Genomic DNA, 27,992 nt, shown 5'->3' with positions numbered 1-27,992 from the left:
CATGCTGGAGACCTACAGTGGCTTTCTTAACTTTCTCATCACTGCCTGCATTCAAGACTCTGATGCCCCTTGCCTGGAGTATTGAAGAGCTCCCAGGCCTTCACTCTTTCTGGTCCCGGGCTGTGGACCTGCCTACCAGTCAATCATGGGTGGCGAGGGACAGCGCAGGTGCAGCTGCCTCAGGAGCCAGAGGGGTCTGTCAAAGCTGGGAAGGGGAGAGATTGGAGAATGATGCCCTTTCCCTGGGTACTGTGAACACACACTGGTCAGAAAAATGGTAAAATCTCCAAAGTGTCAATTGTTTAAAGTGGTGTATGCCATGGGAGGGGAAAGTGAAATGGAACATGGTTGATGAGGGAGGAAGATAGAATTTGAATATTTTTCCTTCTTTTTATTTTTTTATTTTTTTTAAATTTTTATTTATTTATGATAGTCACAGAGAGAGAGAGAGAGAGAGAGGCAGAGACACAGGCAGAGGGAGAAGCAGGCTCCATGCACCGGAAGCCCGACGTGGGATTCGATCCCGGGTCTCCAGGATCATGCCCTGGGCCAAAGGCAGGTGCCAAACCGCTGCGCCACCCAGGGATCCCTGTTTTTCCTTCTTTTTAAAGGCTCCTTTTAATATTGTTCCTTCGTGGGGGGGGGCAAAGTCCTTTTAAAATGTTTTTCTGGGGTGCCTGGGTGGCTCAGTCAGTGAAGTGTCTGCCTTCAGCTCGGGTCATGATCCCAGAGTCCTAGGATCTAGTCCTGCATCCAGCTCCCTGTTCAGCGGGGATCTGCTTCTCCTTCTCCCTCTGCTCCTCCTCCACCTTGCTCATGCTCTCTTGCTTACTTGCTGTTTCAAATAAATAAATAAAGCCTTTAAAAAAAGTAAATAAATACAATGTTTTCCATTAGCTCAGGTGCCTTTCTCTGTCTGCTGTATTTCTCAGCCCCATCAAAGTCAGCTGTGGCCAGGAGGCTGACTTCCAGCTACTGTCAAACCGGTGCATGTCACATAGGCACCCAAGCTACCTGCAGCCATGGCCCATAGAGGTCTCCCATGTAGACCCTTCCAAAGTGTCTCTTTCCTGGATTCAAAGTCAAGGAATGTTCATGCTGAAGAAGGAGGAGCCTACAGAGCCTGGGTCCCCGAATCACCGCATGGAGCAGAAACACATCGACGCCTCTATCACTAAATGCACTTTATAGGGGCAAGGTAATGATATTCGGAGGGGTTCATCTGTTAGAGCACTTAATGCCACCTTAAGCAATTTGCTGCCCACCCCCACTCGCTACTCACACTGAAACTCACTGCCCTGCTACCAAGTCTCACTCTGACAGATTCGAATGGGAGAGGAATTCTCTGGGCATTCACTAATATGATTCACTAGATCCTCACCGTGGCTTGGTGGCATCCCAGGACCCTGTCCAGTTCAAGGGCTCTGGCGCCCGGAAGCGGCTCTCTGCCAGGGGTGGGGTGGCATATGGAACTCCCAGGAACTGATCCACTTGCTTCCACGAGGTGCCCACCTGGATGGCCTGGGACCTGCCCAGCAGCTGGCCATGGGGCGTGATGGTCACAGAAGGTACAGATGTCCCAAAGCTGAGCAGAGGGATGTCTGTGGGGAAGGGGTCCACAGGGGAGAGGGGAACAGACAACAGTGGGTACTCTGTTCAAACAAAAGACTGCTTTCTGCACCTTAAAAACATCAGTAGTTCATTCAGACCCCAGAAACCCAAGTCGAGCCAGATTACTTTTCAATGTGAAAAAACAATTAATAGCAAATACAGCTGATGTTTAGCAGGCACTGAATGTCCACAGAGCATGGCACTAATCCCTTCTGTACGTGTGCTGCCTCACTGATTTCTTCCCAGCTATAGGCTAGGCAGGGCCTAACCCAGGCCTGGGACCCCTTACTCATCACTCGGGGGCCAGATGTGAGCTTCATTCAAAAGTACTTGGACGTTTAAAACCACAGAGGAGCACAGAAAGTGCGATGCTCAGCCAATGCCCCCGGAGGGTCTGGAGTCAGGCCCCACCATCAAACACATTGCTAACTTCTGGCTACTGATAAGGTAAGGTATGAATCATTCATACTAACAGAGATGAATATGATTTCTTCAGTCACTTGAGGTCAGATTTTGCACCAAATAAGTGTGCTGCAAACTGACAAAAAATTTTTTTTTCAAAGTCTTAAAACTCTGGGATTCCCGAATTGCAGTGGAAGAGCTGTGAGCCTGTGCTTGTGTATCGCTGCTAAGAAAACAGATTTAAGGGCCAAGGGTGAGTAGCCACCAGGACTTCCAAGTGTCAGATTCAAAAGGTTTCTGTACCCCGACTGAGGCCATGGCCTATTCACATGGGTCAAGGGCCAGCTTGGAGCCCCTGACCCTCCCCTCAATGCCCTCCCTCTTTTTCTTCACACCCCACCTGGTTCCATCTAGCCTGTTAAGCCAAAGCTTGCAAAGCTTGTGCCACCTGCCAGCCTGCCTGGGCTGCTCTGCCTCCAAAACCTCCCATCCCATCCTTGTAATGCTAATCACCACATGCATCAGGCTCTCTCTCTCTCTCTCTCTCTCTCTCTGCAGTTGCAGTTTCTTATCTCCTGGATCACATTTTCTTCCATTCAGTGATTGAGTCAATCAACTGTTGTTGGGACCCTGGCTCCATGCCAGGTACCATTTTCAGGGATTTGGAACTGGCCTACGTCTGATTGCCCACAGTGTTCAGGGCCCTGCACAAAGGAAACACTGAATGCTGGTGAAGAGATGTTCTCTCTCTTTCTCAAGCTTGCTCTCTCTCTCTCTCTCTGCCTGTGTGTGTGTGTGGGGGGGGTGGCACCTACCATTTCCTGCAGGTGTGTTTGGTTTGCTCGGCTCCACTGTTGGCTGCAAGAGCTCTGCCACTTGCTCTGCAGCTCTGTGTACATCTCCTATGCACATGAGCACAAACCAGGAGTACAGGAGAAAAGGCAGATGGACACGCAGAAGTCCACCCATTCCTCAAATTTGGTGCAATGCAGTGGTTCAACTGGAGGTGATTCTGATCCCAGGGGACATTTGATAATGTCCAGAGACAGTTTTGGTTGTCATCAGGGTTGCAAGAGATGCTAGCTACTGACATCTAGTGAGTAGAGGCCAGGTATGCTGCTAAACATCCCACAATAAAGAGCACAGGCCCCACAGCAAAGAAGCATCTGGCCCTGGATGTCAACAGTGTGAGGCCTGAGTACGCTGGGGATGGTGTGGGCTTAGGACTCCCAGACCACTGAGGAGCATCATGGGGAGGAACCAATGCACAATCCCGGGAGGCAAGCAGGCCTGTGTTTTACCTTATGCCCCAGCTACTTTGGAGGAAACTTCCTAATTCTTCAGATGCTTAATTTCCTCCTATGAAACAGGAAGGGTAGCAGGCCCTACAGCACAGACATGTTGGGGCTAAATACAGGGTACCTGTGATGCTCCAAGCCCAGTGTCTACACGTGGTAGGGGCTCAACATGTGAGTGAATGAATGAATGAATGGAAGGGAGGGAGGAAGGGAGAGATACAGGGAAGGTTCAGAAATGAAGAAAAAGAAAAAAAGAAAAAAAGAAAAAAGAAAAGAAAAGGAAAGAAAGAAAAGAAAAAAGGAAGGAAGGAAGGAAGGAAGGAAGGAAGGAAGGAAGGAAGGAAGGAAGGAAGGAAGGAAGGGAGAGAGAAAGGAAAGAAGGAAGGTTGGAAATAGTGAAGAAAACTCTCTGTTGCAAAAAAACCTGCAGTGCTAGTTAGAACCCAGCATGGAAGGAAAGAGTCGCATGTTCTAATCTGGCCTCAGTCACAAGTCACAGCTGATCTCAGCCCACAGTTCCTTCTCACAAGATTTCCTGCTTCAGTAGTAAATCACAGGACCTCGGGCAAGTAAGTATTCAGGACCGCGGGTGCTAAAGGGCCAGAACCTTCGGACTCTGTCCCTCTGCTCCACAGGGAAAGGAGCCACATTTCGTGAACATGGCACCCTCTGAAAGAGGGAGCAAAGACGCAAAAATTACAAATGCTAAAGAATTTTGAAGGAATGCAAGCCTGCTTTCCCACGGACAGTGGTGTTTGGTGTTCAGCCCTCCCTCCAGAGGCTGCCCAACGAATCCCAGACTGAATGAGATCCAACACAGGGAAAATGTGCAGTCCTCCCTTTTGAAATGTTTTCCAGAAAATCATGGGTTTGCCCTACATTTAGGCCACATGACTACATAAGTGAAGGAAATGTTCAGTAGCCATGTGTGTACACAAGATGCAGACCGTGTCCATGCACCTACACATGGGCACGCATCTTCAGTCGGAGGCAAGCCTTTCACACTGACCTGGAGTTCCACAGAACTAAGAGAGAAACAGTTTATTTCTTTTGTTTTTAATGGAAACTAAACCCCAAGGCCAGGCATCTGTCCTCAGCAGGATTACCATGCAGATCAGCTACACGATGGGGGCAATGTCCTACTGAAATCCAACTTGACCAAATAATATAAATGTCTACATCAAGATGAGACTTGGGATTGTAGGCCGGAGACCACAGCATACAGGAATCAAAGCATCCCCAGTCCTGGGGAGCACTCTTATGGTCTAAAGGCTGAGGTGGAGGAGGGGGCACAAGAGGAGGATACCACTGGATCAAGACAGGCCTGGGGATACCTGCACTCTAAGGCCAGTGGGACCAAATCCAACTGCTCCCTGGTTTTGTGAATAAAATGTTATTGGCACCCAACCATACCCACTGATTTTTGTATCTTCTGTGGTTGCTTCCTTGCCAGAGTGGCAAAAATGAGCAGTTGTAACTGATACATAGAGTCTAAAATATTTATTTGGCCCTTTACAGAGAAAGGGCCCACCTCTTGTGTTCTAGAAGATAAGATGGCTGAAGTAGGCAACATTTCAAAAGTCACTAATTTCATCTCCTAAGCATGTCTAACAGGGGAACGGCTTCCCCCAGTCCTCCAGCTCTCAGGCCCCAAATTATACGGGTTGTACCGGTTTCACTTAGTGATGGATTTCTATTTTGTTCTCCTCTGGCTGGTTTCATTCCTGTCTCCCCGGCACCTAACACAACATCTGAAACATAACAACGCCTTCCTGAATGTGGTCAAATAAAACGGATCCGAGAGCAGCTGCCCTCTCCACGGTGACCATGATATTGTAGTTAGATGATGTGGTTTTGTGCAAGTGGATTGCATCTAGAGATAGGAGACCTGCCTCCAAGCTCCCATTCTGTCATCATTGGCTGGGCAAAATCAAAGAAGTAACTTCTCTGGGCCAGAGTCTCTCAATCTCTAAGCTGGGGATAAAACCCTCCTTATGTGGCTACCTCACAGGACTGGAGGGAGGACCAATTGAGATAAGGTAGGGGACAGAATTTTCTAAACTAAAATGGTAATAAAAAATAGCCTATTTAATTATTTTACTAAGAAACTCAAAGGTTCAAATGGCTTCCATAACTCAAATAAATGAATAAAAGTGGCATAGAGAAGCTCTAGCTTAGAAGTAGGGTTTTCACCTTCCTTTAGTCACTCTCAAATGAATGTCACCTAACCCAAGAGAACTTTGGCCGATTTTTCCTTAAGAACCTCAAAAGCCACTGCCCGCAAGTCACCACACACTTGGATAGTCCCTTCCAGCTATATCCAGGCTCTCTGGAAGAGCCTCAGAGGCATAGGCTGGGACTCACTCAGCTTCCGGTAGATGTGGGTGGCCTCCTCGCGGAGCAGAAGTTGGCAGTTCTGGGCCTGCAGGCTATGTGTGCAGATCTGGGCATCGGCATAGAATACACACCTCACGGCACCAGGTTGGGCTCGCAGAGTGGTAACAAGGCAGGCCTGGTGACGGGAACATTCTACAGAGTAAGAGAACAACAATGAGGCTTGGGCTTCAGAGAAGGCACCTTAGCCATGCATCCATCCAGTCATGCATCTTTGAATCCAGGCATCATCTATTCATCCACCAGCTCACCCATTCATCTAGTCATGCATCTATAAATCCTGCAACTATCAATCTATCCAACTAATCATGTATCTGTGCATTCATCCCTCTATCCACCCATGCATGCAAGCATCCATGTCTCCATCCATCCATCCATCCATCCATCCATCCATCCATCCAACTATCCATCTCTCCATGCATCCACACATCCATCTATCTATGCATCCATCCATCTATCCAACCATGAGTCCATCTATACATCCACACATTCATCCAGCCATGCATACATGCATTCATCCATGCAATCACTTACTTATTCATCAGAACACCTACTATACATCCCTGACACTGCCAGGAGCTGGGACTAGAATTGTGTTTGGAGAGAACCTAACTCTCCCATCAATCTATTTTCCACACAAAAGTCAAGCTTTTGAGAGTTTAATTCACAAATGTGCTCTTGTCGTGCCCTTGTTTGAAGCAACTTCATGCCTTCTCATTGGCCTTGGATTAAGTCATACCCGACAAGGCTCTCCATGTTCCAGCCCTTGCCTTCTTCTTTAGCCTCAGCTCCCTTTCTAGCTCCCCTATTATATCCACTATTTTCCACCAGGGATTATGTCCTTTCCCAGGTGTACCAGGTCCTGCACTAGATAATTTAAATTATTCAAAGCATTCAGGATTTTTGGTTCTAAGAACAGCTGTGAAGATGGTGTTGACTCATTCACTTGGGAAAGCTATGAACTTGGTAATGGCCTTATTCATAGCCCACTCTGTGCTATGGCAGTACTCAGAGTTGTACAGTGCACAACCTATACATCTATACGTGGCCCTTTCTATAATATGTGCATATTGCTATCCAACCTTGAAGGTGAAATGATTCATGGACTTAAAGAATTGGAGGAGTACAAATGTTATCCAATCTCAAGCTCTTGCAGAAGTTAAAATCTTTGTAGAACACCTCTAACAAATCATTATCTAACTTTTAAACTTTTAAACTTTTTTTAAATACCAGTAACCGGAAACCCGCTAAAAGAAATACACCTCTGTGGACAGTTTTGCATATTAGAAGCTTCTTTATATTGCATTGAAAAATGTCTCTTGAAATTTGAGTTTTACCCATAAGCCTTAGCTTTGCCCCAAGAGCCTGGCCAGGACAACTATATTTCTTCCTCGCCATGATGGCCCATCTATAATATAAGTCATAGTTTCTGCTCATCTCTTCTGTCTCAGACTAGCCCCTTAGATCCTTCCTCTCATCGTCTTCTGATCTGGCTCAATGTTGCTCATTTTCCAGCCGGCTTAGCCCATTGGAGACCTTGACTATGGGCTGTTCCTGCAGGAGGATGAGGAGAGTGCAGAGAAGGACCCACCCAGGGTCTCCCTTCTCTGGCACTCCAGGTCATCTTGGGGTCTCCCAGGTGTTTCTGAGATTAGGATCCTGAGTAGCACTGTGTGAGGCCCCATCCCAATGCAACCACCCTACCCGGGTCTGGGGAGCGGTGGGAAACTTCCCTTACCCAGCAGACAGAAGTCTCTAGCATCAGAGAAGTCATTGGTGGTGGCAGTGCTGACGTGAGCAACATCAAAGTTCCTGATGGACGAGTCAATAACTACAGCAGAGGGAGCCAGGGACTGCCAGGAGCCCAGAGTGACTAGGAGAGAGAGCAGGGGACATTAGTCGCACACAGCCTCCACCTGTGTTCTGATGATGAAGACAAGGGGGTGCCACCTGGTGCCTTCAGAAAGCAGCACCAGGGCATCCTCCTTGCAGCCTCCATTCTCATGTGACCTCATCCTTGAAACAGTTTCCCATTTTACAGTGATTTATCAAGAGTTTTTATGAGCCATGTTCTGTGCTCAAGCCTACAGATAGGTAAAAAACCTACAGAAAGGTAAAAAACAAAGGATAACAAAAGCATGGCTGTTTCTCTCAAGGAACTCACAGAACTCAAAAGACTAAAAAAAAAAAAAATGGCAAGGCGAGCATCATAATGCAGGCGTTACATGGCAATCATCAGAATGAAGGTAAGGGACAGTGATAATCAGATGTGTCAGGGTTGTTGTGTGATGCTGTGTGGAGTGCTTCCCACACACCAGAATCCTCCCCAAGCCTCGGATGGAGAAAAGACCACTGTCCTCCATAGCGGAGCTGTGGTGTGCTGTCCGGGCCTCCTTTCAGGACCCAGCCTCTCATTTCCCCAGTGTCGGGAAGCTCGTGTCTGGAGGCTCCCAGCCAAGTCCCCTCCAGGAACTGCCTGTGGTCTTGGCGAGATGCTTCCCCTCCCAGGGTCAGTGTGTGTCTTGAAACTAGTCCATGTGGGTATGCGAAGGCCGAGCCACCTGCCTCAAGACGGGACAACGGTGCAGGGCCAGCGCCGCTTCAGAGCTCGCCATGGGATCCACGGGGCCGTGTGGTTTGCTGGGCCTGGAAGTCCTACCTCTCCCCCTGCTCATTCCCACCCCCGCACTTCCTTACAGGGGCCACTCCCATGAGCCCCCCACGCATGAAACTTCCTGCATGCAAATTTCCATCACTGAGCTTGTTTCCAGGAAAACGGCAGCTAAGACATCCTCTTTAAAGATGAATGAGATGAAGCACAGAGAGGTTAACTGGGCTTGCCACAGCCCCCTACCCGTCCCCCAAGAGTGCCATTCTTTGGGGGCGAAGCAACCATGAAACTTGGTCCTTGCATGCACCCAGCCCATGCCCTCCTGGCTCAGTGGGGTTGCTCCCACAATCTATACATCTGGTCCACCAACAGGGTGGGACGTCCAGGTGCTGCTGCCTGACAGATAGCTTGGCACAGGTACAGAGTCCTGCCAGAGCACCAGCGTCCCTGTGAGGACAGAGGTATCCTGAACAGGGACCTGGAGCTTCTACTCTGAGGAGGGACCATGGGTGGAGGTGGACGGGCACATCCTCTGTCCACAGAGAGCATGAAAGGGGGCAAAACGCTGCCTCCCGTCATAGGCCTGTGTGATCACCCAGAGTGCTGGTCCTGGCACCTTCATGATCTGTTCAGTGGGTGCATCCTTAGAGTTACTGGAGAAAAATCTAGGTATTTACTTACTCTTTCTTTCTTTCTTTCTTTCTTTCTTTCTTTCTTTCTTTCTTTCTTTTTTTTTTTTTTTTTCAGAAGACCCCAGCAGTGTATGCTTCTAACAAATACCTGTGAGCATTTCCTTTGTGCCAGGAGAGCAGCAGGATGAACACTGGTGTAGGTGTAGCGCTTTACAGTTTACAAAGTGCTGCCACTCATCAGCTAAGTGCTTTAAGGGTGTCACTCCACTGTGTTAGGGTCTTCAGTCAAATGCAAACCGTCATTACATCTGATCCCCATGGAGGGAGCTTCAAGATCCAAGCGCCGAATGAGCGGTGGGGTAGGGGCTGTAAGGCCTCCTCCACAAACATATAGTCAGAAGCTGGGAGAGGTTACGTGGCTTTCCAAGAACACAGAGCTGGCCATGACCAAGCCAGAGAGACAGAACCTGGCCTCTTGGTTCCCAGCCAGTGCTCCTTTCATCCCCTCCAAGCTTCCTAAACAGCTGAGTGCCCTTTCTGAAAAATTCTCCCCAGGTAGGAAGATGTCTTTTTCTTGGACAGTACCATGCTCTTAGCTATATGAGGAAGCCTGTCATTTTTATCTCAAAACTGCCTTTGACACCCAGAACACTAAATTTAGAATGGCAAATAAAGTAGCAAAACAACCTAGCACCGTGCTTTTTCTTCTTAATTTGAAAAAAAAAAAGAAAAGAAAAAGAAGGGCGCCTGGGTGGCTCAGTCCGTGAAGCATCTGCCTTCGGCCCAGGTCATGATCCCAGCGCCCTGGGATTGAGCCCCGCCTTGGGCTCCCTGGGGAAACTTCTTCTCCCTCTCCCTCTGTCTGCCGCTCCCCATTTGTGCACGCTCTCTCTCTCTCTGTCAAATAAATAAATAAGATCTTTAAAAAATTAAAATTAAAAAAAGAAAGTAACAAGAAAGACAAAAGGGGTTTTTTATCCAAAGAAAGTGCCAAATACTGTTGCCAGACTTCTGATGGAGCCGGCCAGAGAAGGTGAACACCCATACTTGTCCTGGAACGGCGGGGCCGTCCTCAGAATCCAGAGCCACGTCTTTCTGACCTTGGGGTCTGGCTTCCCTGCAATAGACGCTGGGCTTTCATTATCTTTAAGCATCCTCCACGCATTACTATTTTCATGGTCAGTACAAGTGGCATTTCTGCAGCGTGACCAAACGGAGCTGAGTATTTTTAGATGGTGGGGACACTGCAATTTCACAGAAGATGTATGATGGGGTTTTAGGACCAAACTTGCCAATTATGGTCTTAAAATGGAAGCCTTGGCTGCACTCCGTGCTTAGCTTGATGTTTGGGGGAAAGCGCTATAATTGATGGGTGAATTTCGTCTCCAAAGTGAGAGCTCGTCTGTCGCCATCCCGGGGCCTGGAGCCAAGTCTCTGCCACACCCTCTTCCTGTCCCCTTCCCCCAGCTGGCAGGGACCCAGGACCAGCCACTGCTGTTGTGCAGAATCCAACATCTGGGGTTCACGCAGCTCATGCAAATTCTGAGACCAGGCTCTTTGTGAATGCAAAAGATGATGAAGCAGGAAAGCTAGGGGGTCTTGGTGGCATTTCGAGGGACTTTACTATTTGCCAAGAACCGGGCAGCACCAGTGCATTTAACATTCACGAGATCCAGGAACAGCCCCAGCGGGCTTAGCTGATAAGAGTCAGTGCCTGGGCTGGAGCCCAGCTCCTTCAGGTTCAGAAACCGTGCTCCACCTCACTGCCAGCCCTCCTCTCCAGATGAGCGCGGTGGTAGCTGCTTTCGGGCCTGCCCAAGGGCTGCTCTCTGTGCCATATTCATTAGCGTTCATTTTTCTCTTTGGTTTAAAATATATTTGACAGCTTGCAATGCCAGCATCGCTTACTTTGGAAAAAATCATCTCCCCTGGAATTTGAAATGCCACGTTCATCAAATTAAATACTTCTATAAGTGAATTTTGTCAACCTTTTCTTTTTCTTTTTTTTTTTTAATATTTTATGTATTTATTTATCTGACACAGAGAAAGAGAGAGAGAAAGTGCCTGCACAAGCAGGGGGAGGAGCAGAGGGAGAGGGAGAAGCAGACTCCCCACTGAGCAGAGAGCCCGACTCGGGGCTCAATCCCAGGACCCCAAGAGCTGAAGGCGACACTTCACCAACTGAGCCACCCAGGTGCCCCAACCTTGTGTTCTTCACTCATTTCTTTGTAAATTCTAGCTCGACCCTCCCGCTGCTTAAACTAGTCACCGAGTAATACATTTTACCAACAAATGGGAAAAGCCTTCCCATGTTATTTCTCTTTATAAAATATTCCTTGGTTATTTGGGGTTATTTATTCAACTCGATGAAATTCAGAGCCATCTTATCAAGTTTCCTAAAAGCTCCTTTGGGATATTGATTGGAATGGCCTTAAAGTCAAAAACTAACTTGAGAAAAAGATTTTGGATTTTATTATGTTTAATGTTTGATGTCACGAAGGACAGAATGGAATATTTTTCCCCTGTTATATTTTTAAAAGGGCTACTGTTGGAGTAAAGGAAAGCTATCTGCGTGTGTTTATTTTCCAACGGGATCCTGAACTCACTCAATGGAACCCACAGACCTGGTTGAGAGGCAGGCTCTTCTCCATGTGGCTCCTTTGGTAACGGGGCCCAATCTAGAGCACAGGTACAGCAGGGACCTGCCTGGGCAGGTGAGGCTGGCTTGGCAGTCCTCTGCAGTAACCGATTTAGTTCTGTATTTATCCATTCAGTCAACAATTCCCCCTACATTCCAGACACTGTGCCTGATAGCAAAACAGAGGAAGCCTGGAAAAATAAGTTAATTGGGTAAAATGCTTAGGATCCTTCCTATTTACCATCAGTAATTCTCAAATTCTGGAGAATATCAGAATGGCTCAAAGAACTTGGTACGGACTCCAAAGCCCAGGCACTGTCCCCATGTCAATGAGCCTAGGCCTCTGTGCTCCTTATTAGCTTTCCGGATGACTCTGACCTCTGACACATGACCACGTTGAGAACAATGGCCCTACATGGCCTCTGAAATACTCCTTTTGGTTTCTTCCGATGTGGCCATAATGGATGGGAAAAACAGCTTAGGCTCCTGAAAAGAGACCGTTCTGGGTTCAAACCTCACTTAGGCTGCTGCTGCGTGTCCTTGGGCAAGCTCCTTAACCACTCTGAGAAACTCAATTATTTAAATAATCACACCTTTGTGTTAAACACCGCCCTTAGTCCCACTCTCGTAAACACAATGCCTCCGAGTGAATGACACATGACCGCTGACATCCTCAGCCCCCTTTACTCTGAGTCCCTTTGAGTCAGACCTTGGGAAATCAGTCCTTTCCTCCAGAGCAGGGAGAAAGGGGAGCAGGAGGGGGAACTAACCAGAGAAGAGGATGGCTGGCACCTCTAAAAGGACTGTCCGGCCTGGTAAGAACGGATGCCTCCTGGGGTACCCAGGACCTCACCGCCCTGCATGCTCTCTGGCTGTGTGAGATCCTGCAGCCCCCAGGGGAGAAGGCGGCGGGGAGGGGGGTGGGGGGATGATGGGCCTGCCCCGAAGTTGCCTGAAACCAGAGGATGGGTGAACACATCAAGGAGCTGTAAGGAATGGTTGGCCCTGAGCGTAGGTCATATGTGAGCCCTACGTAATGAAGCAGCCAGTCCCTGGAGTTTATCCCAAGCTCCCCAGCCCGCAGCTCTGCGACTTTGAGCGACCCCCTCTGAGCTTCCGTTTCCTCATCAGCAAAATGGGAATATCATGAGCTCCTCCCCGTCCTGGCGTGGTAGCCAGAAACGAGTCACTTGTGATCTGGGACTGGCAGGCACGGGGCGCAGAGCTTGGTGAACACAGCCACCCCCCAAAACCCCGACCTCTGCTCTCGCTGTGGCTTCTCGTGGCAGGACTGTCACTGTTTTCTCAGAGCTATGGAGGCCGAGCCTGACCCAAGTACTGGGGGGTCGGGGTTGAGGGGAGCTCCCTAAGTGGTATAGGAGCCAGTGATACCCTGACTTCACCACCACGCCTGCCTCCCCTTGCCCCACCAGCCTGGTCCCAGGGCACCTTGCTGCCTGCCCATCGGCCCCTCACCCCTGCCTTCTGGCCCCCTGAGTCCTCGATCTGGTCCTAGGCACAGTGGAACTGGACAGTGTGCCTGCCTGACTAGCTGCTGGGCCTCAGTTTCCACAGCAGACCTGCTGCTGAATATAGAGACAAGGTTTTATGAGCTCAGCACAACCCAATATGAAACCTCATGGCCCCTGGTCCTACTGTTATCCCCACCCCCGTGTTCTTCCTCCTTGCCCTGCCACCACCATGTCCCACCCAGAAACCCTGGCCTCCCATGGCCTCACCTTGTCCTGTCCTCCTTCTTCCTGCCTGGGCCCTCTGAAAACCGTCCCTTCTTTTCCATCCAGATTCTGGCCTTGCCAATTCCACTGCACCTGTTGATACTCCAGTAACTGAGACCCAGATGGGTCTCCCTCCTGCCAGTCTTGCCCCTCTCAGGCCGCTGTCACACTAGGGCCGGGGTCACCTCCCAATCTGATGGCCACGCTCACCGACTGGCATCCTCCAGGAAACAGGCAAACCTGTGGTGGGCAGGGCACTTCCACTAGTTGTCCAGCATCATCGTGCCCCCTGCTTTTATAGGGTGGGCCTGGATGCTCTCCACTCTCACCCAGACCCCTATCTCAGATAGGGGGCATGGAGCCACAGGGAAGGAAGGTCACAGAGCATTCCTCACAGTCACAGGGGAAGGGTCGGGGCTGTGCTGTCTTCCCCTCCTGGGCCCTCCGCCCCAGCACCAAAAGCACTCTCTCCCACTCTCTACCCACACCCCTCATGGTGGTGGGAAGGAGTCCGGGCAACCCTTTCATATATAAAGAGCTAAGTATCACATGGCTCAGGTGGTAAGGCCACAGAGAACATGTTCCTGGAGGTAAGTGATGCTGCTAGTCCATTAGCACAGGGGAAAAAGTGGCCCTGCAGGGAATGTCACATGGCCTCTGTCCTCTGTGATGGCACATAGCAGCAACAAGCGTCACCAGCTAGTGGGCAGGCATTACGTGTTTATAAATGCAAGATGATCTGATTCCATCTTACGATACTTTCCAGAGATGAGCAATATTATCCCTATTTTACAGGGGAGAAAAGCGAGTCTCAGAGAAGGCCAATGACGTGCCCAAGGCCACAGAGCGAAGGGGCAACTAGTCAGCATTTGACCCCAGCTCAGCCCTGCAGCCTTGTATTGCACTGTGCATCGCAGAGCTGTGGAGGGTGGGTGAGGGCAGAGCAAAGGGAGGGCCGAGGGCAGCCGAGAAGCAGGTGCCAGGGGGGTGGCAGGGTGGGTCCCTCTAGGACTCTGGGGCAGCGTGGGCTGCAACCCTGACCTAGGCCGGCTTCTGAGAATATCGAAGTACTTCTGCTCCCTTCTGGAAAGCACTGTATTCCTGCTTAACTTAGACTAAGTAAAACCAAAATCACTAGACTATTTTCAAATACATGGAAATCATGCTTCATTCTTTTTCTTCTTTTTTTCTTCTCTTCCTCCCCTTCCTGTCTTTCTTTCCAGATACCAATTAAAGGTGGAAATATGGATTTTGAATTCAAGGCTTAGAGGTTTTTTTTTTTGTTTTTTTTTTTAACCAATAAAAATAGCTTTAACCCCAGTCCAACCCCCAACGAGACACACACACACGACTGCAGACCCACACGGCTACAGGAGAGATAGGTCTGTGGTTGGCTGGCTGAGAAACCAAAGTTTCTGCTCTGGTCGTCTTTTTTTTTTTTTTTCTCTCTCACTTGAAAACTGGGAAAGTGCTTCCTGGTGTTTCTGAAGCACATCCCAGTGCAGAAATGTCAAACCAGTAGCAAACACCTCTCCAACATTCGAATAATCACAGACCCATTTTTAACGTGAAAAGATCTTAGGATTTTCTGAAGAATCACCAAGAGTAAAGATAATGATGAGCGCAAGCTCTAAAGCATCCCAAGGCTCACAGGATCCTTCCTATTTTTTGTGTAATCAGAATGAGAAAGAATTCCTTCCAGCTCCTTGGCACGTATCAAAGAGCTGGGTGCAGAAAATGGAGAAAGCGTGAGGGATGTTGGAGATGGTTCCCGTGCCCAGGCTGGCTGGCTGGGGTCAAACATGCACGGTGGAAGCTTTTTGAGCAGGAAGGGAAGAGTGCTTCAGTCACCAGCAAGCTGCTATGACCTTGAACGTGAGAAGAATGTAACAGACTCTCTGGTCCTGCTTTCACAGCTTCACAGCCATGAGTACTCACTGGTGGGAAGATCCCCATGTGCCATCATTATGGGATGGGACTCACAGTCAGACTTCCTGATTTCTCAGCAGACACTGTCTTTCGAGTGGGAACCACATCACACTGAGCTGTTCTTGCCCTTGTTAGCACTCAGAAAAAAATAGATGTCCTTTTGATAACAGAGAGAGGGAGAGAGAGAGCCATGCTACCTTGTGATCAGTTGAAAGATGAAAATGGGCCCAGAGCCGCCTGTTGGTCCAGTGTTTCTCCAGAGAGAAATGCCTTACACTTACAGCAGACCCTACTGGGCCTCTTTTGGCATTTTTAACACTAGAAAAATACCTAGAGACACATTCACTTCTGTTCAGCCTCCAAATACCTATTTTTGGTTTTATTTTAGCTTTCCAGCAAGCACGCCTTCATCTTTCCCTTTGCATCTCAAGAGCTTAGCCAAAGGATTACAGTGAGTCCTGTGGGTTGAAATGTGTCCCCTCAAGATTCATACTTTGAAGTCCTAAGCGCCAGGAGTTCATAATGTGGCTTTATTTGGAAATAGGGTCTTTGCAGAGGTCATCAAGTTAATTGAGATCATTAGAATGGTCCCTAATCCCAAACGACTGGTGCCCTTATAAAAAGGGGGAAGTGTGGACACAGAGTGGCACGTGCAAGGAAGGCAATGTGAAGACACAGGGAGGAGATGCCTGTCTATAAGCCAAGGAGATGGTTCTGGAACAGAGCCATCCCTTGTGGCCCTCTGACCAAACCAACCCTGCCAACACCTTGATCTTGGACTTCCAGCCTCCAAAGCTACAAGAGAATAAATTCCCATTGCTTGAGCCCCCGGTTCATGGTATTTTGCTATGGCAGCCCTAGCGGAGGAATATAGTAAGCAAATGGTCAGTAAGAAACATCCTTTCCTTGAGTCACGGAGAGCCTGCTGTGCCTCACTCTTGTGCTCTGACACGGAAATGCCAATCCTGATAATTCTTACCATGTAAAGTTATCCCTATTCCAACGGCTAATATTAATATGAAGCATCTCCTATTTACTAGACACACTACAAGGTGCTACATGGATTGTTCTATTTCTTCCACGATCGGCCATGTACTCAGAGGTGAACCAGAGGGGTGGCCCTGCACGCTCTAGAGAGGGATCATTCTGGATCCCTCCATCTGACTGAATCTCACTCCTGCCAGCTGCCAGCTCTGGCTTTGGGTACATTACACTCTCAGTTTTAAATATTATCTTGTTTCCATGTATATATTGGAAGAGTTGTGTCACCTGTGTCCTAGGGCAGAGCTTCCCTTATGTTAAGGGTCTCAGTTTACTCCTGATGCTTCTAGCCCTCCTGGGGGTGGGGGCAGGCAGCCAGGGCTGGTCTTCTCACCGGGTTTTACATATGGAGATGTCATCATCCCTCATGTAGTCATGGCATGAAGAAGTCAGTGGGCACTGGACACAGGGTGGGGGCTGAACGGATCAATCCCTACAAAATGCTTGGTGCACAGTAAGTGCTCCATAACACGTATTAGAGATTTGACGCCCTGTGTCTCAGCCTCCAAAGCCAGAGCTCCTACCTCTGGGCCATGTTGCTCGATGCATGAGGGCATATAAGCTTTTGCTTCCAAAATAGGGCATTTTCAACCAAATCATGAACAGTAATAGTCCTGATATGACACTGCCACTGCCTCACCTCCCTGGTCTAGACAGTCACACAGCAGGGCATGGTTTCAGGCATGTGGCCCAGGAGGACCAGAAAAGATCCACTGAAGTAACTCAAGGACTTAGGATAAAGCCCACAGAAGACAACAGATCTTCAGGCCAGGCCAGGGGCCAGCAAGATTTTTCTGTTAGAGTCCAGATAATAAATATTTTAGGCTTTGCTGGCTACATTGGTTGTCTAGTGCGTATTCTCTCTATATTTTTATACAGTCCTTTAAAAATGTCCAAGGCCCTTCTGGGTTCATGGGTAATACAAAAATAGGCTGCAGGCTATGGCTTGCCAGCACTGGTCTAGAAGGGTCATGGGTTGCAGTTGTATGTGACATGATGGACTGGGGTGGGGAGGGGGTAGGTTGGGGGGGTGTTCTACTTTCTGGGGACCAAAAGCTGCAACAGGCTACTTGAGAGGGAGTTTTGTACTTTCTCCAGAGATGAGGATTACTCTAGAGACACCGTCTGGAAGGCAAAATATCACGCTTTTTGGTTTGTTGTCAGTCGTGCTTCCTGACTTGGCACGTTCAAGTCCTTTTACAAAATGATGATGATCCATTTGCTTTTGTTTTATAAAAATCATCCTTATTTGGTAGAACAAAAAATTGGCGACCATGAGCTGTCCCAGAGTACAATGTAAGCCTCCAATCCAGTAGTAGAATGTAAGCCCACCTGTCTTCTTCACATCCACGTGGCCTTATCCTGGCTCCAGGTCCAGCTTCCTGCTGCTCCCAGATCCCTGAAATTACGTCACTGCTGTCACAGCTGATGCTTGACCCTGCCTCTTCCCTCTCCAGTACTGTGGCCTGAAAACATGGGCCCTTACCATGGTCATAATGGCTCCTTCCCCTGCTTTGTGTCACAACCTCCTGAGTATGGAAAGTTCTAGTCTTTTTCATTAACCACCCTCAACTGGAGATGCCTGGTCATTCTCCCACATTCTTCAAATTCTTTTCTATAATTTTCAGTTGCACCCCAACCCCTGCTAAAATCTTGGGTGGCCTTACCATCTACAAGGGTCTGCTCATCGCTCTGGTCTCAGCTTCCTGCCCTCTTCAGTCCTGGAGACATTTATGTCCACTCACTCCAGCCAAGAATCTCCACAACCAACCCTAATCCTGCCATGGCGCTGGATGCCAAGGCCATTTAAATCTTGTTTTTCCTAAGCTCCACTTGCTGTTCAATCCATGATCCCCATTCTGTCCAACAGTTTTACACTTGATCCCACCTAAACCAGCTCCTGGCTTTCCCTGGGATTCCATTCTCTTCCCCACTCCTCATTATCCCCTTTCATTGGTCTATTGTGAGCCAGGCCACCCATTGGTCCATCTTGTCACCTTCTCTTTTGCCACTGCCCTCAACTGTCTCTCCTCCCAGTTGGATTAATCCAAGGAGCTGCTTTCTCTGCAGCTTTGTTTGGTCAGCTGAGCATGACCAGAGACACTTCCACAGACAGACTGGCACCTTCCCAACATTTGGCTCTCCATCCTCACTTGAACCCTCTACATCTTGGAACCTTAGTCCATGCCCCCTTCTAGTCTCTGCAACCACTGCCCCCAGTGCTTGCTGCTCCATCCAGCAAAGGGCCCAGTGTCATCAAGGACCGGGCATGCTCAGCAGGTACCCAGCTTCTTGCTTTTTAGAAAAAAGACGGATTGTCATCAACATTGGCCTCAACTCTGCGTCTCCCTCTCCACTCTCTATGAACCACCCCATCTTTCTCTCTTTCTCCTAAATAGAGGAAGGATGGCCAGTTCCCTAATCTGTGCTCTAGAGCTAGTTCTTTTTCACCCCCTCAGGGGCAACCACAACCAAGTACACCCCCAGTCCAGCCTCATTCCCTTCCCTCCTCTGCCTTCAGCCTATCCCTAGAAACTGACACTTTACTCCTAGCATAGAAACATACTCAAATGTGGCCCCCAAACAACATGTTACTCTAACCCACATCTCTTAACTCAGGGTTTGGATTTTAGGGGCTGATTTCCCTGCAAATATAGACCAAATCTGTTATGCATGGGTGGGGATTCTGTTTCAATACATCATCAGGGGTGGCTCATGACCTAGAAATGGATGGGTACTACCGAATGCATCACCTTCTTTCTTAGCTGTCAATGTCATTCTTACTTTTTCTTCAGAGCCAACATTCTTAGGAAAAGTTTATAGTTTCCATTTTCTCAAACCACTATCATTTTTTCCCTCATCATCCCACTACATTTGCAAAGTGCTTTCCATGGCTAACCCAAGGAATGTCTGCGGTCCATCCCCATTTTCCTAGAAACTGCTGGTCACATCTCCCTCCCCTGGTTTCCATGACATCCCGCACCACCAGCAAGCCTCCTCTGGCTTCTCTTCTGCTCTTCCCTTCAATGCTGCTGTTCTGCAGGGGTCTGTCCTTGACCTTTACTGTTGATATCTAACACACTTTCCACGGGCGATCTCACTCTCCCCATGACTTAAAATACTGACACATTGATGATTATCAGATTATCTCCAGGCCAGAGGCTTCACCCAAGCCCTATGCTGAGACAGTCCATGCTTACCGGACCCCTCCCAGCAGATGTCCCCAAGAGATCCTGAGGTCAGCATGTTGAAAGCACGAAGACTTACTCTTACTTCCATCCTCACCCACACTCTTCATCTGGTTCCCTTCTTGCATTTTCTGTCTCAAGAACTAGCACCACTACCCATGGGACTCCCCAGCCTGAAATGTTAAACATTGTCCCTGACGGGTATCCAATAGACCAAATATCTGTCTAGAAAGGACATCACAGAAGGAAAGTTAAGATAAATTTTCTTTCATGTCTAAATTTCAGGTTCTACCATTATAAGCCAATACTCTTCCAACACATGCCTTCTGAATTTCTAGCAAAAACATGGCCCCTAAAATAATAAATTAAAAAAAAAAACATCGCCCCTGAGGTTCCTTGCAATCCTACCCACCCCTTCAGCTACAGCTCGCATCAGTCTGTTCCCTACCATCCCAAACCCACATCTGGAAGTCTAGCAAATCACTCTATGTTGTAGGACTGTTCACTACTCCTTTCATTCAACATGCACTTATAAGATGAAGTGAGTTTAACCTTATAATGAACTCCTATCATCCTTCAAGACACAATTTGGATGTCACTTCCTTTACAATCCTTCAAAGGCTCCCACCTCCACCATCACCCCCAACCCATCCGACTAATATTTCTTTTTTTTTTAAGATTTTATTTATTTATTCATAGACACTGAGAGAGGGGCAGAGACACAGGCAGAGGGAGAGGGAGAAGCAGGCTCCATGCAGGGAGCCCGATGTGGGACTCGATCCCCAGTCTCCAGGATCAAACCCCAGGCTGCAGGTGGCACCAAACCGCTGCGCCACCAGGGCTGCCCCCGACTAATATTTCTACTCTTCCAGTAACACACTACATTGCAATTTCCTTGTTTTCTATCTCTCTGTTAAAGGATAAGCTCCTGGAGATTAAAAACTCTGCCTCAGTTTTTCATTGCTGCTCCAAGACCAATCATAATAGTATATAAAACTATTAACAATAAAAATAGTAATATAGTGGTAGGTGGCATTTATTAAGCATCCCATGTGCTACACAAGAATAATGATATCACTATTTTGTATGAACTGCCCAATTCATAAATATGTATTTAATGAACTAATGAAGTTCCTTGATTAATAAAGAAATGGGATACCAATTTTTTATCTCTATAAATATTAATACTATAATTATTCACTATAAGACCTCAGTAAATAATTATTAAAAGAGTAGATACGTGATCAACTAATCATCTACGAAACAAATAATGGCCCACCAATTTCATAACATCTCATTTTTATGTGGTGCACTCCAGTTTATGAAGCATTTCATTTACACTGCAAGATTAATCACTTCATCAAATGAGTCCATCAGTTGTATCACTATTACTATTTTCAAGGGGCTGAATGGAAGCTCAGAGGTGGTGAATGAATGACACAGCCATGATCACAGCTCATGGATGGCAAACCAAAGACTTGACCAAGAACACCTCCTCCCAGGTCCTACTTCCCCACAGTTACCCCTTTCTCCTCATGACTCAACCTCAGACATAAAGTGGTTCCCTTTAGTGGCATGCTCTTTGCAGGCCAATATTTCCAGAGGCATCTAAAATGGTCCAGCATCTGTTGAGGTTATGAGCTGCGGGTTGATGAATAATCATCGTTTACACCATTAACTTCAAGGACACGGCTAGAGAAAATTTCTAAATAAAAAAGACACGCATGAAACCAGACTTGGAGCAACCCTCCCTGCATGTCCTCCTAACAAATTACTAAGTTCATCACAAGCAAAATTCCTACTGGAAATTCAAAGCCTCGGGATGCAGCAGATTTCTAAGAAGTGCAACTCCTATCAGGTGGACCCCCTCAAATCCTCCCACATACAAAGGCGACCTGGAAGATAGTACGATGATGGGGTTTTCTGAGAGCATGTGAACTCCTCTTTCTTGAGATCATTGCATGTGATCCTGGGTGCTGGGTCAAACTGCAGAAGGTCAGAGACATAAATGCATACGGAGAACCAATATGAGCTGAGCAAAGTAGTTCCAATAATGCAGAAGTCTCTCTCTGGAAGCTGAACAACAGCTTCAGGCAGGCTAGCCTGACCTCAGTGGACTGTGGGTAACTCACTCTGGGTCATGCAGCTGGTCTGGACCCCAGAAGTCAGACTCCTGAGACTTCACTCAGACCTTCTGGCCCTCCAGGTGTGGAAGCAGTAAGGGCAGCTGTGGCTGTCACCACTATCAGTTACATATTGTGTGTGTCAGGCTTTGTGCTGGGTGCTTCCCTCCATGATTCCAGTCAAATCCCCCAGTCACTAGTGGTTGCTGGGATATTAAGAAATCTGCCTTCAGGACACTCAGGCTCAGAGCAGTGACGTGACTTGCCCCAGATCATACAGAGTAAGAACAGAACTAGAATTGAAACCCAGATTCGCCCAAAGCCAAAGTCTCTCTGCTTCACTGCTTCTACTTCTACAAACATCTGCCAAAAACCTGCTGGCCTATGTGTAAGTTATCACAAAAACAGAAAAACAAAAGCCACACCTTAAAGCATAACTGGGCCAATCATTAGAATTACAGAAATAGAAAACCCAAAGGGAAACTTAGAGGTCATTTAAGCCACCTCCTCACACAGCAAAGGCATCTCCAACATGCTTGAATACTCCAGTGGCAGGAAGTTCATCACCTCAATCTCCATCACAGTAAGACCACCGAGGCCTTCTCCTTTCGTTCTCTGACCTCATCCCCTTCTCACCTCATCTCTCACTGGTCCCTTCATGACGCTAGACACCTCATACATACTGAGGCCTTCCCTTGGTCCCTCCTGAGCTGGGCTCTCTCACCTCCTGGACTTTGCACACATAGGAGAGAAGGTGACTGCTTCCTTCATAAATCAAATCCAGATCCTCCAAGGAGGTCAGGGAATTGAGCAGAGACTCACCAGTGGGAAGAATAAATGAGGAATGACCAGAGGATCATTAAAACAAAACTTACATAGTACCAGCCATGTATAACATGAAATTACTATTTTTAATCAAGTTAATATTATTATAATCCATGAAACGAGAGGAAATCTCCCATTGTTGATGGACTGCATTCAGGGATGGTTTAATTCATAGTTGGCTACATAGAATGACTTGAAGGGCTCTAGGAAAGGCAAACTATCTAAAATATTTCCTCCCAATACTTGTCAAATGGTCTGAGGAATAATTTTTTTTCTGGTTTCTACTTGTTAAAACGTGAAAACTCTTGTAGAAAATATCATAAAAATAATATCCATCATTTTCACCTTAGGGTGAATTATTCTGTTAACTCCATCAGGTTTGACAAGAGTTCTCTCGCAGAGCCCTAGGAAATGAAACAGTAAATAAGCAAGAAGCTTCTACTAATGATGGCTAGCTAAGTAAGACTGATTTGGGAGTAGGAAAAAGAAACCACTTCTTTCATCATAGAGCCCTGCCTTGAGATGGAAGTTCCGGAGGGGAGGCATAGTGCTGAGGAGCATGAAGTTATGAGTTTCCCAGAGTGGGCTGAAGGCCAGGAATAGCAAAAAATAGTAAGGGGAAGAAAATTGGGTAAAACCAAAAGTCAGTTCCCTCCATCTCACATTTTTTATCATGTGGTATCTGATTGATTTCAGGCTAAAAAAATAAAATAAAAAAATAAATACCTCCTATAGCTAAGCAAGAGACTTGAAAAAAATCTTTCAAGCTGAAGTCTGAATGACCAAACCCAAAAGGTAGGTGCTAAGTTGGCATATTTTCTTTTTGGCTCTATCTCCCTTAAATTTGAGTGAATCTTTGATAGGCTAGGTACAAAACTGGTCCTGAGGAAGAAGTTTCTAAAGAAAATCTTAAGTCTTCTCCATCCCCTAAGATCCAACAAGGACTTAAGACACAATCATTCAGCAAACATTCAAGTGCCTCCCAGGCTGACTACGTACAGCTGCTCGGGTTGTACAGTATAATCTCAGGATCGCATGAGGCAACATTCATAAATATTACCTGTGAAAGGGATCCCCTTGAGCTGGCAATACTTGAAGTAATTTAGGAATTCCAACAAAGCCAACCTTCACTAGACACTGGATGAAGGAATTTTCCATATAATGTCTCTTTCAAGCCTAATAACAACACCTTTGAGAGTAGGCATCACCATCTCCATGTTACAGGTGAGGCAGCTGAGATTCAGAAAGGTTCTTAAATTGGTCAAGATCATACATCTAAGGAGTGCAAAGAAAGGATTCCCATCTCCTGGCAGCTTCCGATACCCCACCATTTATCCTGCCTTCCAACAAACATTAATTGAATCACTATTGGCTTTATATACTGACCCAGGGCAAACTGAACAGACACACAGTAAACCTGACAATTATAAGTGAAATAATATTGAGCATCTACTGCGTACCAGACACTGAGCGCCTGGTGTGAAAGATCAAGCCATAAGTTACAAATTCAGTTTCAGGGAGTGCAAAATCTGGCAAGCAAGAACCAGTACGCTCATTCATTCAGTAAATACCTCATGAGTGCTAACTGGGTGCCGGGCAAGCTTCTAGAAGCTAAGACGACAGCAGTGAGTAAGACAGATGAAGCCCCTGCCCTGTGCTGTTTCCCTTCTGGAGGAAAGGGCAGACAGATATTCTAGAAGTAAATGGGTGTAAAGATTTCACAGCTGACAACAAAGCAGGGTGAGGGGTGGAGAGGCACAGGTGGTGACGTTAGCTCAGAGCGGAGGACAAGTGAGCCCCATAGAGGTTCACTAGGAGGAGGCCCCGCCGTTTTCCTGCCATCTGCCATTGCTGTGGGCCCAGGTTGCTAGCTGTGTCCTTCTGCGTCTCGGCCCCTGGGTCTCAGAGGAGAGGTCCAGACAGGCTGCTGGTTCTGAAGCTGTGCCCAGAGCATGCTCAGCCTTGCCGACAGCAGCTGCCTGGGCAGTGGAGCATCCCGGCTGCACGCCCTGCTGGGGGACGGGAGTGGGTCCCTGGGATTCAGGACTCATCCCAGGACAGCAGGTCTCATGCAGTAGCTGCATGCTATGTGCCGTGAGCCCCCTCGACAGGGTGCACGTGCACGGAAACTCTGCGTATTTGGAAAGATGTAAGTGACACAAGCTTTTGGAGTTGACGCCTGACCACCTGGGCCTTTCAGCCCCAGGACCAAAAGGATTACGAAGTAGCCCTTGTGGGGGTCACTGTGTCACCCATTGGTCTAGTGGCTCAAAGGAAGGTGACAATGCACCTGCACAGTCTGTACTAGCACTTACTGTGCCCTCAAATGCACCCTTGGGGAGACTAATATATCTGCCACCCCTGGGGTGCACGCTTGATGTCAGGAATGAACCCGTCTGCCCAGCGGCTGGGAGAGCTGCTGGCAGGCTGGACCTGTTGTCAGCCCCTGTGGGGACACCGGCCCACAGAGGGTCATGCCCACATCCACGTGTGACCTACGTGATGGCAGAGACATTTCGAAGGTCATCTTAGCATCCCTGAAAGGGTAACTGAGACCACACTGCAGCTGACCTTCTCCTCTTTCCGGCCAGTCGTGCACCTTCCCGTTCCCCCTCCCACCTCTGTGGGTACCATTCCCTAAACAATGACCCGCAGAGTCTGATTCCCGAGGAACTCAACCGACAACAGTCAGCAGATTCAGTGGGGAGACTCGATCTGAATTTGAACTGGGTTTGAATCCAAGCTCTCCCATTTACCAGTTGTGTGACCTTGGACCTCTCTGACCCTGAGCTTCCAAATCTGTAAGATGGACACAATCACGCACACCTCATAGGGCAGTTGTGAGGGTTAAAATATGGAAAACACTTAGCACAGTGATTGACATAATAACCCAATAAAGAGGAATTTTTAAAGTCAGGGTGCCTGGGTGGCTCAGTCAGCTGAACATCTGACTGGTTTTGGCTCTGGTTGTGATCTCAGGGTCATGGGATCAAGCCCCGCATCAGGCTCCACACTCAGCAAGGAGTCTGCTTTAGATTCTTTGTCTCTCCCTCTCTCTGCCAGTGCCCCAGCTTGCCTGCTCTCTCTCTCTCTCTCTCTCTCTCTCTCTCTCTATATATATATATATATATATATATATATATATATATATATATATAAGTTTATAGCTTTGGGGGCACCAGAGTGGCTCAGTGGTTGAGTGTCTGCCTTCGGCTCAGGGCGTGATCCCGGGGTCCTGGAATCGAGTCCCACATTGGGCTCCCCACAGGGACTTGAGGCACAGATGGAGCCTACTTCTACCTCTGCCTACATCTCTGTCTTTCTCTCTGTATCTCTCATGGATAAATAAATAAAATCTTTTTTAAAAAAGTTTATAGCTTTGCCCATTAAGCCAGTTAATGGCTGTGACTTACTAGTCATTTTTTTCTCTCTGCCTGTTTCTTCTTCCACAGAAAGATGGGTTTAGATTTGTGAATTATCGCTGATATTTCTTAAATACTCACTCTGCATCAGGTTCTGTGCAGAGCATGGTACTTCACTTAGTGTTCAACACAAGCCTACTAGATTCATCTGTCTTATTTTCTACCATCATCTCCATTTCAAAGAGGCAAGCAGAGGCATCACAAGGCTGAGAAACATGGCCCCAGGCATTGGTGGGTGAGAGCTGGAATAGGACTGGAAGCTGAGTGGATTGACTTCAAAGCCCGTGGCTCCGCCATGTCCTGTTGTTTCCCTCAATTAGATGATGTGCACGCTCCCTGCCAGCACTGACATTTTTTGGGATCACACAACTCTCCAGCTTAATGGAAAACATTTGCAGAAAAGATCAACTGAATTCCATCAACCCACTGGCACAGCTGACGGTAAAGGATGGAGGCGAGGCAGACAACGTTGATGGACCATAATTGTGTGATCCAAAAGACCATATGTGCAGCCACTTCCATCACCTGGAATTGGGGCTGGTGGCTGTCCCTGAGCTCCAGGAGGCCATACAGAGAGGTGCTGGGATGCTGGGCCCACCAGAAGGAGGCATGTTTCTCGGCACCACCTACACCCTCCCAGCTGCAAGGGCACTCACAGACCTCCTGCACCTGCTGCTCTGAGGGGCCTCACGCTCAAAGGCTGGAGCATTTTCCAAGGGGCAGTTGCCTCAGGTGAATGAACTTAGAACACAGATACAGATTTCCAAAGACTCATATTCCATGTTTTCCTCTGATTTGCACTCCAAATACCCCATGTTTGAGCATGCAGGAGAGGGAGGAGACAGGGGCCATCCTACAGCAGGTTCCAAGGCCTGAGAAGATGATTCCTGCTAACCATGAGCATCCTCTCTGATTGGTCGTTGTGGGTCTTTTAAGAAGCATCGGATGTTGTTCTCTCATAAAGAAATAACACCATTACTGTTTCATTGGTTTTAAAAAAGATACAATTATTTTCCCCAAAGAGTAAAATGGTACTGTGTACACAGATGACACAACTGCCCACATTTTCTCGAAATCGAGCTTGTCCATCCACGAATACATCCTCCTCACATCCCCAAAGGAGAGCTTTCAAATAGTTTTAAAGCTCCCCGTGCAACTGCGTAAAGCAGTTCACGGATATGTGGTACCTGAAACACTCTATTTAGTGGCCCCTGTCCCCCAGCTAGCCTCTTCCTGCTGCTTGCTGGCTCCATGATCCTGAGGGACTTGCATTTGTCTGCATATACGGTGCCAATGCACACCCCTGGCCTTTTCTTCGTGCACTGCCCTCTACCCAGGACACGTCCTATTCCCACCTTGGCATCTGACAAATGCACCCTCCTTCTTTACAACCCAGTATGGCCAACCCACACCTGCGGTGCTTTCCCTGCCTGTCTGCAGTGAATTTGAGGGAAACTTCCTGAGGCCTCCCCACTGTGGTAAGTGGGGAGGCCTAACATTCTGACTTCCTGTGCCTTCCTCCTGACCAGCAGGTGGGCTCCTATCTTTGCAATCAAGACCTCTGATCCCCAGCACAGGGCCTTTTCTGGAATGTAAGTGAAAATTCAGAACCCATTACCCAAAAGGTGGCTGGCTTACACATATTCGCTGAATTTAACTACACTGAAGTGTTTTGCCCTAACACATTTGTCTGACTTGGTCACCCTTGAGCTCACTACCACTTTCCTCCTCACCTATCACCCCAAAAGAGACTACCAAGGTCAAGTGCCAAACCCAATACAGAGTCTCCTGCCGGCTCCATGCTCAAACGAAAGCTTTTTTCTACTGCTCATCTACCTGCCTCACCTCATTGATGGCACTATGCCCACCATATGGAAAAGTCTCCAATGTCTGAACGCCCCAGGCTATTTTGTGCCCCTGGGCCTTTGCACACACAAACCACTCTGTCTGAAGGAAAGGCTTTCTGAAACTTGGCCTTTTGACAAACTCCTGCCATCTTCAAGCTGGCTAGTGTGTTAGACACCTCCGTGGAGCAACATAAACGAAGTGCCCTAGTGCAGAGTATGTACCGCAGACAGATGTGTAAGAGTTCAGAAGTCAACTTCCCCTTCACGCCATCCCCACTGGCCAATCAGGGTCTCA

The 27,992-nt window shown here is 47.8% G+C and overlaps 1 protein-coding gene across 3 annotated transcripts in view; it reads right to left on the bottom strand.

The window, feature by feature from the left end:
• TG (thyroglobulin) overlaps window positions 1-27,992 on the bottom strand; it is a 249,203-nt gene that overhangs the window by 114,195 nt on the left and 107,016 nt on the right. For all 3 annotated transcript variants that reach the window (XM_025450469.3, XM_049092761.1, XM_049092762.1), the window contains 3 exons: window positions 7,444-7,578; window positions 5,676-5,840; window positions 1,382-1,601 (listed from right to left, as the gene is read on the bottom strand). In XM_025450469.3, coding sequence (XP_025306254.3) covers window positions 1,382-1,601; window positions 5,676-5,840; window positions 7,444-7,578 — 520 coding nt within the window. The remainder of the gene's footprint in view (window positions 1-1,381; window positions 1,602-5,675; window positions 5,841-7,443; window positions 7,579-27,992) is intronic.

Source organism: Canis lupus, chromosome 13 (assembly GCF_003254725.2).
Source record: "Canis lupus dingo isolate Sandy chromosome 13, ASM325472v2, whole genome shotgun sequence".
NCBI lineage: Eukaryota > Metazoa > Chordata > Mammalia > Carnivora > Canidae > Canis > Canis lupus.
The sequence above is the reverse complement of the archived record's forward strand: the minus strand, read 5'-3'. Positions and strand labels throughout refer to the sequence as shown.